General features: G+C 42.7%; 3 protein-coding genes across 3 annotated transcripts in view; 1 reads left to right on the top strand and 2 right to left on the bottom strand.

Annotated features, from left to right (window-relative positions):
• Window positions 1-12,433, bottom strand: part of LOC122692444 (thymosin beta-4-like) — a 567,005-nt gene that overhangs the window by 199,460 nt on the left and 355,112 nt on the right. The gene's annotated exons all lie outside the window — the stretch shown is intronic.
• The window catches only part of LOC122692415 (zinc finger protein 345-like), a 564,572-nt gene that overhangs the window by 240,320 nt on the left and 311,819 nt on the right, over window positions 1-12,433 (top strand). The gene's annotated exons all lie outside the window — the stretch shown is intronic.
• LOC122692418 (zinc finger protein 501-like) overlaps window positions 1-12,433 on the bottom strand; it is a 147,468-nt gene that overhangs the window by 5,474 nt on the left and 129,561 nt on the right. The window contains exons 3-5 of the mRNA XM_043899994.1: window positions 6,199-6,332; window positions 1,542-1,668; window positions 9-105 (exon numbers count right to left, since the gene is read on the bottom strand). Of these exons, the coding sequence (XP_043755929.1) occupies window positions 9-105; window positions 1,542-1,668; window positions 6,199-6,306 (332 nt within the window). The 5' untranslated portion in view covers window positions 6,307-6,332. The remainder of the gene's footprint in view (window positions 1-8; window positions 106-1,541; window positions 1,669-6,198; window positions 6,333-12,433) is intronic.

Raw genomic sequence — 12,433 nt, 5'->3', positions numbered from 1 at the left:
ATAGGCACATACCTGGGTGTATGGCTGTCTCCATTCTCCTTACATCCCAGGCATCCTTCATTTGCTCCAGAAACGTGACCAGCTCCGGCTTAGAGACCACAAGACCTGTTCATCCGAAAATGGAATATGTGTTTTCTCAGATATTCATCAATTTCCAATTAAATATGTATTCAGGTGAGAGAGAAGTCAAGGTAGAAAGTTAAAATAGCATTAAGAAAAAGAATTTCACCAAATAGTTTATTGGAAGCATCTTTAAAAGACAAATGCATCAAAATCAGATTCTGATATTATGCTCAAGTACGACTAAGGCAAAAGCAGGTAGTGGAATTCCGGTTTTAAGAGGAGAGTGGCACTATTTGATACCACAGAACTTACAGAATTACCACAAACATACAGTGAAGTATATGCAGGTCAAGAAGGAACAGATGGAATCATACATTGAACAGTTGACTGGATGCAGGTTGGGAAAGGAGTACATCAAGACTGTACATTGACACCCTGCTTATTTAATTTCTATGCAGAGTACATCATGCCAAATGCTGGGCTGGATGAATCACAACCTGGAATCAAGATTACCAGGAGAGATATCAACAACCTCACATAGACAGATGATATCACTCTAATGGCAAAAATGGAAGAGGAACTAAAAAGGCTCTTGATGGGGGTGAAAGAGGAGAGGGAAAAAGCTGGCTTAAAACTCAACATTCAGAAAACTAAGATCATGGCATCCAGTCTCATCACTTCATGGCAAATAGATAGGGGAAAAGTGGAAACAGTGACAGATTTAATTTTGGGGGCGGGGGCTCCAAAATTACTGCAGATGGTGACTGCAGCCATGAAATTAAAAGATGCTTGCCCTTTGGAAGAAAAGCTATGACAAAGACAGCATATTAAAAGCAGAGACATCACTTTGCCAACAAAGGTCCGTATAGTCAATGCTATGGTTTTTCAATAGTCATGTACGGATGTGATATTTGGAACATAAAGAAGGCTGAGCACCAAAGAATTGATGTTTTTGAACTGTGGTGCTGGAGAAGACTCTTGAGAGTCCCTTGGTCAGCAAGGAGATCACACCAGTCAATCCTAAAGGAATCAACCCTGAATATTCTTTGGAAGGACTGATGCTGAAGCTCCAATACTTCAGACACCTGATGCGAAGAGCCAATTCATTGGAAAAGACCCTGATGCTGGGAAAGATTGAGTACAGGGGAAGGGAGTGGCAGAAGATGAGATGGTTGAATAGCATTATTGACTCAATGGATATGAATGTGAGCAAACTCTGGGAGTTAAAGAAGGCTAGGGAAGCCTGGCTTGCTGCATTCCACAGGATCGCAAAGAGTTGGACATGACTTAGCGACTGAAGAACAAGAAGGCAGGTTATATCAAAAAAGAATGTTACGATACCCTGGAAAGTAGGGATCTTAACCTCTACTGGACAAAGCAGAAAATTCCAGGAGACATTCTAGAATGAATGAACCAAAACCCTGAGATTTTTGGAATTTTGGGGTTTTTGAGGGATTGTGTAAGCGAGTGATCCTCACCCAAGCAGGCCAGATTCCCGTAGTTCTCTAACATCACGTCCCTGTACAATTCCCTCTGAGCGAGGTCCAGGCATTCCCACTCCTCTTGAGTGAAATCTACGGTCACATCCTGGAATGTCAGCAGCCCCTGAAATACAAAGGACATTAGCCACGTGGACCTGGGAAGACTTCCTAATGTGACCCAAGATGAAACCAGCAAGAGAAATGGTTCTGGTTTAGGAGAATGTCTGGTGTTACACAGGAATATAATTTTTATTCTACCGTATTTTACACTGTATTTCTAACTCCAGGAAAAGAGAATGAAATCTGATCCACAGACCACTATAGAAACTATTCTGATCTGGAAGAGAAATTATAAAACAATCACATCAACACTGACTTATCTATTTTTGAGAGTTGTACTCCTGTGACCCAGGATAAACTGTCTATCAAGGAAAGCATGTTAGTCACTCAGTCATGTCTGATTCTTTCCGACCCCATGGACTGTAGCATGCCAGGCTTCTCTGTCCATGGGATTTTTCAGGCAAGAATACTGCAGTGAATTGCCATTTCCTTCTCCACGGGAATCTTCCCCAACAGGGGATCGGACCCGGGTCTCCCACATTGCAGGCAGATTCTTCACCATCTGAGTTACCAGGGAAGCCCCCTATCAAGGAAACAGGAAATATTTTTAAAAAGCATGCTCTGATCTAAGAGTTCTGGAGTGGGGCCAATGTGCCACATTTTTAACAAGCTTATTTTGACTAGTAATATTGAAAATTCTGATACATGAATGACCGTTCTGAATAGCAAAGAGGTTGACGAGTAAGGTAAGAATTTATACTTAACACTGAATTTTAAGTGTTTTACAAAATTGACAGGTCTGATAGAATAGTACCCATAGCAGCAATCATCCTTTCAACTATTTAGTATATACTATATGTCTTTCTAAAAGTTTTTACAGGGTCTTGAATGCACCACATAAATAATAGAAAATCAACAACATTGTTGTTCCACCGTTTTGCAAATATTTTAACAAACATTCATTAAATGACAGATCTTGAATTTACTTCAGTTTATCTGAACTAAAATTTAACTAGTAAAACAGAATTACCCAGGGAAAACACTAAAAAAAGTGTATAGGAGTTTTTCTAGGGTCTTTCCTGGTAGTCTTAGCGCACAAGTCAGGGGGCTGGGTTCAGTCCCTTGTTAGAGAACTAGATCCCACATGCCACAGCTAAAGTTTGCCTGCTGCAACAAAGTCTCCCACATGCCTCCAAGATTCTGTAGGCTACAACCAAGACAGAACTCAGCCAAACATAAATATGTGCATTTTTTAAAAAGAACTTTATATAACTGGTGAGAATACCACAACAAGAAAAAAAAATAATTTTAACATTTTCATGCATACAGACATATATTAAAATGAGACTATATACTTACAAAGAGTATTGAGAAGTTAACATTCAGAAAACTAAGATCACAGCATCCAGTCCCATCACTTCATGGCAAATAGAAGGGGAAAGAGTGGAAACACTGGCTGACTTTATTTCGGGGGGCTCCAAAATCACTGCAGATGGTGACTGCAGCCACGAAATTAAAAGACGCTTACTCCTTGGAAGGAAAGTTATGACCAACCTAGACAGCATATTAAAAAGCAGAAACATTACTTTGTCCACAAAGGTCCGTCTAGTCAAGGCTATGGATTTTCCAGTAGTCATGTATGGATGTGAGAGTTGCACTATAAAAAAAGCTGAGCAGAGAATTGCTGCTTTTGAACTGTGGTGTTGGAGAAGACTCTTGAGAGTCCCTTGGACTGCAAGGAGATGCAATCAGTCCATCCTAAAGAAAATCAGTCTGGATGTTCATTGGAAGGACTGATGTTCAAGCTGAAACTCCAATATTTTGGCCATCTGATGCAAAAAACTGACTCATTTGAAAAGACCCTGATGTTGGGAAAGATTGAAGGCAGGAGAAGGGGACGACAGAGGATGAGATGGTTAGATGGCATCACTGATTCAATGGACATGAGTTTGGGTAAAGTCCAGGAGTTGGTGATGGACAGGGAGACCTGGAGTGCTGCGGTTCAGGGGGTCGCAAAGAGTGAGACACGAATGAGCGACTGAACTGAACTGATTCATGTTCAGTTCAGTTCAGTTCAGCTGAGTTCATTCATATTCATGTCAATAAAATTGATATTCATGTCAATAAAATCAGTTCATATTCAATTCAGTTCAGTTCAGTCATTCATACTCATGTCAATACAATCGAGATTATTATTATTATTATTGGTGTTTAATTATTTTTGGCTGCACTGGGTCTTTGTTTTTGCCCTCAGACTTAGTTGCTCCATGGCATGTGGGATCTTCCCATACCAGGGATCGAACCTGTTTCCCAGGCACTGCAAGGCAGACTCTTAACCACTGGACCAAGAGGGAAGCCCCGAGAGATTATTTTTAATGGGTTAAAATATATACATCTACTTGTGGATGTGATTCTTTGTATATTTTAAATACACTAGGGTGCAAACATATACAATGGTATGAGATAAATTAGAGCTCTTGGTTCTGAAATTTTAATTTCTTGAAAAACTGGATCATTTTGTTGAGCTGTATCTCAGAAATTCAACACAGGTGAAAACAGACTAGCACCAATAGGATTGTTGCAAATATTTTGATAAAAAAATGCAAAAATGTGAGTAAGACCATGTCTGTGATATTAGCGTGGAGTGTACTGGAAATGAAGAAGGAATTCATAGGGCCTGGACTCCATCTCAGGCCTGTCTGTGCTGATCGTGCGCGGCCACCTCTCCAGTGGACTCTGAACTCTGTGCTTAGCGCCTGTGGGAATGACAATGGAAGGATAAGACCCCCCTCTGGGCTGGGGAATCTTAAAGAAGAGAAAACAGACACTAATCACCCCTGCCTCCGGACACTATCTATCAGAATGTAAGCACAGGCTTATCGGTTATTAACTATTTGGAATGTAACTGCGGGCTTATTGATTATTGACTGTTTGAACACATAACACGTGAATGATGGGGTTATTGTGGTTGTATTTACTCTTCCTTTGTTTATGTAAGTCTCAAGGGAATTGGGATAGTGGGTTTGGACACATACACATGGGGTATAAAAGATTTTCACAAATGCTGGATGGGGTCCTTGGCTAAGAGGAGACTCTGCCTTGGGCCCACCGGTGTAATAAACTGCACTTCACTATCTGCATTGTCCTTCTGAGTGAGTCTGCTTCCCGGAAAGCGTGGCTATAACAGAAACATCACACTTGGGCTTGAGTGATGAAAACTCCCACTCCCAAAACCCAGTATCTATCACCAACACAGTGAGTGTTCATTGTCCAAAGCAAAGAGAAACCAAGAAGATGTGGAGTTTCTCCATTAACTGTGAGGGTTTTCACATGTTCCTCATTCCATTTTTCCACAGCCTTGTTTAAAGACAGAGGGGGGAAAAATCAACTTTATAGCCTGATAATCTCAGAGAAATCACCAGAGCCAGTGGACATCATCTGTCATGGTGTAAATGGATCACACGGAAGATGCACTATCAGAACCTGGGCATTTCGGAAAAAATAAGGAATTTATAACTTGAACCTGACATAAAAAATATCAGTTTTATGCAAAATTCATTTCATATATACTTCCTGTTTTGTATCCTAGCAATGTTGTCACGCGAGTGTATGTTCCTCGGTTCTTTGTCTCGTCACAACGAAAATTTGGAGTGACGGACATTAAAGCCCCTTGGCGGGCCACGGTTCTCGGAGGACAGACCGTGTTATAGCTCTTAAATAAATCAGTATTACAGCTCTATTTATTTAGATAATACCCGAAAAATCCATCTTCGAGTTATGAGGACAGTTCGATCCAAAGACACGAAGAGAAGATCGCCCCATCGCGCGGGGGAGAGAGAGAGAAGAAGGAACAGGGCCTTGGCTCCAGTTTTTATCTGTTTCTCTGCCCCTGGGTTTGTCTTATGTAAATCGGGCCTAGGCAGGCGCGTTGTTTGTTTTACCTGAGGTTCTCACTCCAGTCCTAGGACCTTCCCTTGTTCTATTTTCGCGGGCTTTCCCTTCCAGGTCTTTTAGCCACCGCCATTTTGGACTCTTTTTCTCTATTTTAACTACGTAACAATGTGTTTAACTACTAAGTCTTAGCATTACAGAGGACAGTATCGCCTAGTTTTCTTTTATTTCTGAGCATTTTCTGAAAAATTCTGGATCACTGAGTTTATTCAATATATAAGGGCATTTTCTAACTCATAAAGAGCTGAAATGGCATCCATATGTAAACTCATCAGAGCATTTCCCCTAGTTCCCTAAGATCCCAACACCAAACCACATCCCAGTGCAAATCTCGGATACTAGTGCCTCTCACAAAGGGAATATATTCACCAGTTGAAAGTCGCTAATTCATGCTGAGAATTCATCATGCTCCGTAGAAAGCCAGGATACAGACAAGGGAGACAAGATTCTGGGACTCAAGGAAGAAGTGGTCTAAAGAGCCAGGCTTCACTATGATAAGAAGAAAAGGAAAAAATAAAGAAGTTGATAACAAACACCCAGGCAGAAAAGTTAGAAGCAGAGAACTAAAGGTGTGCAGGTTCTCAGTCCAGGCATTTCAGGAAGAAAAGCAGACACAGCCCCAGACCCGGGACAGGACTCGTACCTGAGAAGCTGCCATTTCCTCCTCTTCTTCCTCCTGCTCTGCGTCTTCTCTGGGGATATTACGTCGCAAACTCACATCTGCATCTTGAGAAAATACCTTCAAAGGCATCCATGCAGCTGTTTAACCTGCAACTGCTGCAGGGAAAGAGAAGAAAAAGTTTTCCTGTTTCCCTCACCCTTTTCTGAGCTCCTTCTCGACTTTCTGTGTTCCCAATCTTTAGTGGGGAATCAAGACTAACCTGATAATGCTAATCACATCCTGGTGCTCTACACTATTTTCAGATCGTCTGGGCTAGTTCTTCTCCTTCCTTTTCGAGTTACAGAGAACAGTTCACGAGAGACAGTGGGCCCTCCTTCTGTACTACCTGACCCACCCTAGGAGGGTTGTGAAAGAAATGTAAGTGGAAGACCCCCATTCAGAGCCCTGAGGGGAAACCTCACACCTGAGACCTCAGGAAGGGAGGGTTTAGGGAGGGAACTTCTAGAAACAAAGAAGGTCAACCAGATTCCCTGGGGAGGGGCTCTTTCTAGGATGGGTGTGGTGGTCCACAGCCTGCCTGTATCCTTGGGGGCTGGGAGGGGAGAGGTGAGTGTTTGGTGGGAATCACCTGGGGGTCTTGGGTTCCTGCCAGACTTGACTTGCAGAATTCTTCCCAAAGGTCTCCCCTGTCCTTAGTTTTTTTTCACCCCCCTCTGCAGCCTGGGGACACAGGTTTTCACAAAATGATTTGCTTTGTGACCACCTCTCTACAGGCGTGGCAGCTCCAACTTCAGAGACCAAGAGCCTGGAGGCACTTCCATCCCCGCTTTCTTGGAGAAGAAACCAGGGGCAGCAGGAGACGTGGCGTGCTGCAGTCCACGGGGACTGAGCGACTGAGCTGAACTGAACTGAGCAGGACACGCTAGGTTCACAGTGCGTATGGGCAGAGCCAAATGCCTCTGAAAATGATGCCCTAAATGCTATCTGATGACCAACCAAGAAGTAATGATCCATGTTGTCATAAGTTACATCACACATGAATTAAGACCTGAGAATGTTGTTGCTCTACTTCCTGTCTGTGTTTTCCTAGGTTTTATGAATCAACTGCTACAGTTCGTTGTCTCCTCCATTTAGAGAGCTCTATTTTCCCACATCTTTAAAGCATAATGACCAAGGAAAAATTAAAGATAGAAGCATATTGATATTTCTCATATTATATATTCTAAAAAATATTCAGTCTGCATTCACCAGTACCAACTTTGTAGAAGATTTATTTCACTGCAGATTTGAGAATAAAGTATAGACATTTCCCATATACCTCTTGTTCCCACATGTGGACAATCTCCTTACTTAGCTTTCCCCACCAGAGTGAGCATTTGTTACCACTGATGAATCTACGTGGGCAATAAATAGATAAACTCTCTAGTTTACCCCTTTGTTCCTCTTTTAGAAATGTGTACTCCATACCTCTAGATAAATCTTTAATAACATGTGTCCATCATGACAGTTCAACACAAATTATTTCATGGTCCTGAAAGTTCTCTAGACTTAGGATATTCACAGTCGCTCCTTTGAAACCCACAGTAATCATGGACCTTTTTAATCTCTTCTATATTTCTTACTAGATTCCCAGGTAACTGAGTGGTAAGGAATCTGCCTGCCGATGCAGGACATCCAGGTGATGCGGGTTCAATCCTTGGGTCAGGAAGATCCCCTGGAGGAAAAGATGGCAACCCACTCCAGTATCCTTTCCTGGGAAATGTATGGACAGAGGTGAGCCTGGCAGGCTACAGCCCCTGGGATCACAGATACTCAGACACAACTGAGCACACATAAGAACATTTACCTACACCAAAAAGTCATATTGTAAAAATCCTACTTTTTGTAACATTTTCAAATGGGCTTCTTTCACTTGGTAATGAAGGAGGAAACAGAGACAGCTGGACTCCATCTTAGGCCAGGCAGTGAGCATTAGGCTACACGCATGGTCACCCTCCCAGTGGACTCTGAACTTTGTGCCCTGGCGTCTATAGAAATGGCATACCAATGGAAAATCAGATCCCACCCCGGCCCCCCCATAAAAGAGCCTCAAGACTTCTCCTTGGACTCGGTTGCCTAAAAGAATATGTTAATTATCTCTGTACCAAAACAAAGTGGTGAATTCCATTCTATTTATTGGGATATGACCACAGGCCTGTTGATAAATATCCACTGTTTATTTAGTCCTGTGACACAAGAATCATGGGTTAACTTTGATCGTATCTCTCTTTTACCTTGTCTAGACTAGTTTCAAGGAATTTGGGGAGGTGGGTTTGAGCAAGTACACTTAGGGTATATAAAGTTTTCACAAAAACTGTTCAGGGTCCTTGGCTAAGAGGAGACTGTGTCTTGGCCCCATCGGTGTAATAAACTACACTCCGCTATCTGCATTGTACTTCTGAGTCAGTTTGTTTCCCAGAACACATGGCTACAACAGTAAAATGCATGGAATGATTGTCAATGTATTTTATGCCTTGAAAGCTTAACATGCAAAAGCTTAAGAACTATCTCTGCGCCTATATTCCTGCTCAGTAAATAAGTTCATCAATACCATTTTTTAAGTGCCATACATATCTGTTAAGACAATATTTGTACAAATATAGAGATCAGACGTGGACACAGCAGGAGAAGAAGAGGGGGACAAATTGAAAGGGTACCACTGACATGTATACACCACCATGAATAAAATGTTGGAGAAGACTCTTGAGAGTCCCTTGGACTGCAAGGAGATGCAACCAGTCCATCCTAAAGGAAATCAGTCCTGAATATTCATTGGAAGGAATGATGTTGAAGCTGAAACTTCTGTATTTTGGCCACCTGATGTGAAGAACTGACTCATTTGAAGAGACCCTGATGCTGGGAAAGGTTAAAGGGGGGAGGAGAAGGGGACGACAGAGGATGCGGTGGTTGGATGGCATCACTGACTCAATGGACATGAGTTTGAGCAAGGTCCAGGATTTGTTGATGGACAGGGAGACCTGGCATGAAGCAGTCCATGGGGTCACAAAGAGCCAGACACGAGTGAGCAACTGAACTGAACTGATGGTGAAAATAGGTAGATGGTCGGAAGCTGCTGTTTACCACAGTGGGCTCAGCTTGGTGCTCTGTGCTGACCAGAGGGGTGAAATGGAGACCACGGGAAGGAGGTCGAAGAGGGAGTAGATTTATGTATAGTTATGGCTGATTGATGATTTCATACAGCACAAACCAGCACAGCATTGTAAAGCAATATATATTCCAATAAATAAATATGTGTGTGTGTGTGTGTATATATATATATATATATATGTATATATATATATACATATATATATGTCTCAAAAGGGAAAAAAGCTAAACAGATTGGTCACCGGTGGTGGAGAATCCATCTGACACTGCGGGGGACAAAAGCCTCATCCCTGGTCCAGGAATACTCCACATGCTGTGGGGAGACTAAGCCTGTGCCCCACAGCTGCTGAGGCTGGGCGGGGCAGCTTGCTCTTTTCCATGGGCAGGAAGCCAAAGAAATATGCTCACCACCCCTAAACAATAAGGAATGCAAAAGAAGCTACAGGGATGTATCACCGCATGCAAGGCAGAAAAACAATGCGCAAAAAGCCCACAAATAATATCACAAACACTGAAGGGGTTTGGAGATCAGGGAACCTCCTACATGGCTGGAGGGATTGTAAGCTGGTGCAGTCACGTGGGTGGACCGTGTGGAAGTTCCTTAAAAAACATAACCTCCTGACATTTAAGGCAATGAATTCCATGAAAAGTAGACAAAACATATTAATCAACAAATTGACAAGCTTTAGAGGTTTTAGTAAATCCTCTGCAATTCTGAAAGGATCAGTTTTGATCTAGCATTTCTAAATTCTCTAAGTTAAATGTGGAGGAATACACATACACTCACATATTCCTACTTGGTTTTCTCACTAACATGTATACCTTCAGATATTTATATCTTGTATTCAATGTGTGTTATATAAATCATATTATGTATATATCTTCAGATATTTATATATTGCATTCAAAGTATGCCAAAGCCATGAGAAAACAGTTCCTTTAAGCCTTACAAGACACATGTGCTAAGAATGATACAGGGTAAGATTTTAGAAATCTTGGCTCAGAATTTTACCATCATGGCTTTTGACTATTCTTTTTGTGACTTTGTTAAACTTACATTTGCTTAAATGCGCCCCTGAAAAGTTTTAGCTAAAAGAAGAACAAAGGACAATTGCAGAAGGTGAGCTTATGACTCTAGGTCCTCAGAATATTCACAGCAAGCCTTGAGGGCCCCTGAGGAAGGTCAAGGCTAGAACCAGGCAGAGAAAATTCCAGTACTTGGAGTTCAGACCTGACCCTGGGTGAAGTGTTGTGGGTCCCACAGGCTGAGTGTAGATGGGTCCATTCAAACAAAGACGAGCAGGATGCTGGTGAGCTCTGAGGGGATCACTGAAGGGGGGCCTGTGCAGTAGACCCTGGGGTTCAGCAAGACTGCTGGTCCCAAGGAAGGGGTCATCTAGTGCAGGTGCTCACAGGACTGGCTGGTGTGAGTTCAAGGACCTGCAGGCTGCCTGCTCCCCAGACAGACGCTGAGGCAGCAACAGCATGGAGCAGTTCAGGGGAGCTCTCAACAGTACTCTGTATGATCCTTCTTACTAGAACCACCACGATGTCTAAGTAGATAAAAATCAAAGAGGAGACACAACGTAGAAATGGTGGGAAATATATGAAGTTATGAGAGGTTTAATGGCAGTAAGGAACTAATTTCTACAGATGCCATCCCCCTGTGCTACAAATAGTTTATCATTACGTTACCTTTCCTGCAACCTTAAATAGGTGGGAGAGGTTAATGCTGGTGGTGCGTTAATCCTTCATTCATTCCACATCAATTGTAACACTGAAAAACCATTCACTTTTACTAATTAAGGTATATTAATTTTACACAGATGGAATCAAACCTTTTACAATTGTTGTTTGATCCTTCATTAAAATACAGATTACAAGCTTCTAAAAACTTTTCTGTTTCTCTGATGAAATGATCGGAGAATGTGATTGATATGGTTTACAAAATGGAGGCTAATTTAGTAAACATGGATGGACATTCATTATATTAATATGACTTTTCCAGAAAGAGTTTTCTATACTTACATCAGCTAGAAGAGAAGGTGTCCTTCCTTCAAGCCTGCCAGATAATATGCATGATTTCTCTATGTTGCTCTTATCAAAATACCTTAGATTTTCATGAACTATCCTTGTTTTCTGCTTTAAAAGCAGCTGACATAATTATTGAAAACTTAGAGCAAACTTCTATCTTACTTTGAATTATTCCCTGAACACTTACATCATGGTGACCACAGAGGTGTTTGACATCAGTGAGAAATACCTCCATTCAGAGGTTTAGTGTGTATATAACATGACTGTGTTCTTCATCTTATAAATTGGAGAATAAATGTAAATGATTCCCACTTCATATAGAAGGGCTTCTCTTACCATTGGGCAACAACCATCAAAAACATAAGTTCATATATACAGTAGAAACAAATCACTGCTACTCTGGGGCCGTTCCCCTCAGGGAGTGTTCTTTGCGTCACCTCCATGCCTTGTGCAAGCTCCTATAGACCCTGGTTGGCACTGCCCTTGGCCCCACCTCAACCATGGGCACGCTGGCACATGGCCCTGGTGTCTCTCAGATGTTGTTTTCACCAGGTCACCAGCATAGATCCACTGAAGTCAGGGCCCAGGGTTGCATTCATGGAGCTGGACCTGCTGTGGTGCTGTGGGGGCAGCTCCGACTCTGGCTTGGTCCAGCTCCCTCAAGTACAAGCTCACAGAGTCTACAGTTGCTCAAGCTACACCTTTCAGGACTGTGGGAGTCCTTATTGTCTAATCAGGCTTTCTGTAGGTGCTGAGTTGACAAAGCCACTCGTGGGGTATAAAATCATGGTCTGTGCAGCTGTGAGATTTCACTTTTTCTTCCTTAGATGCACGACCCTGGGGCTCAGCTGTGCTTTCCGCCCCTCTGTGCGCTTGGGTCCCCCACAGGCGCCTGTTCCTGGGGTTACCCTGGAGCACAGGAGTCCACCCTGGAGGGGAGGGTCATGGGGGAGGAGGTGGCAGCTGGGGTCATGAGATCACCCCACCCGGTGGGAGTGCCTGCTAGTGCCTGGCCAGGAGGGGCTGGCATAGGAGGAGAGGGGCTGCAGTGGTGGTTCTTCCCTGCGGGCCTCAC

The sequence above is a fragment of the Cervus elaphus genome, chromosome 4 (genome assembly GCF_910594005.1).
Source record: "Cervus elaphus chromosome 4, mCerEla1.1, whole genome shotgun sequence".
Taxonomy (NCBI): domain Eukaryota; kingdom Metazoa; phylum Chordata; class Mammalia; order Artiodactyla; family Cervidae; genus Cervus; species Cervus elaphus.
The sequence above is the reverse complement of the archived record's forward strand: the minus strand, read 5'-3'. Positions and strand labels throughout refer to the sequence as shown.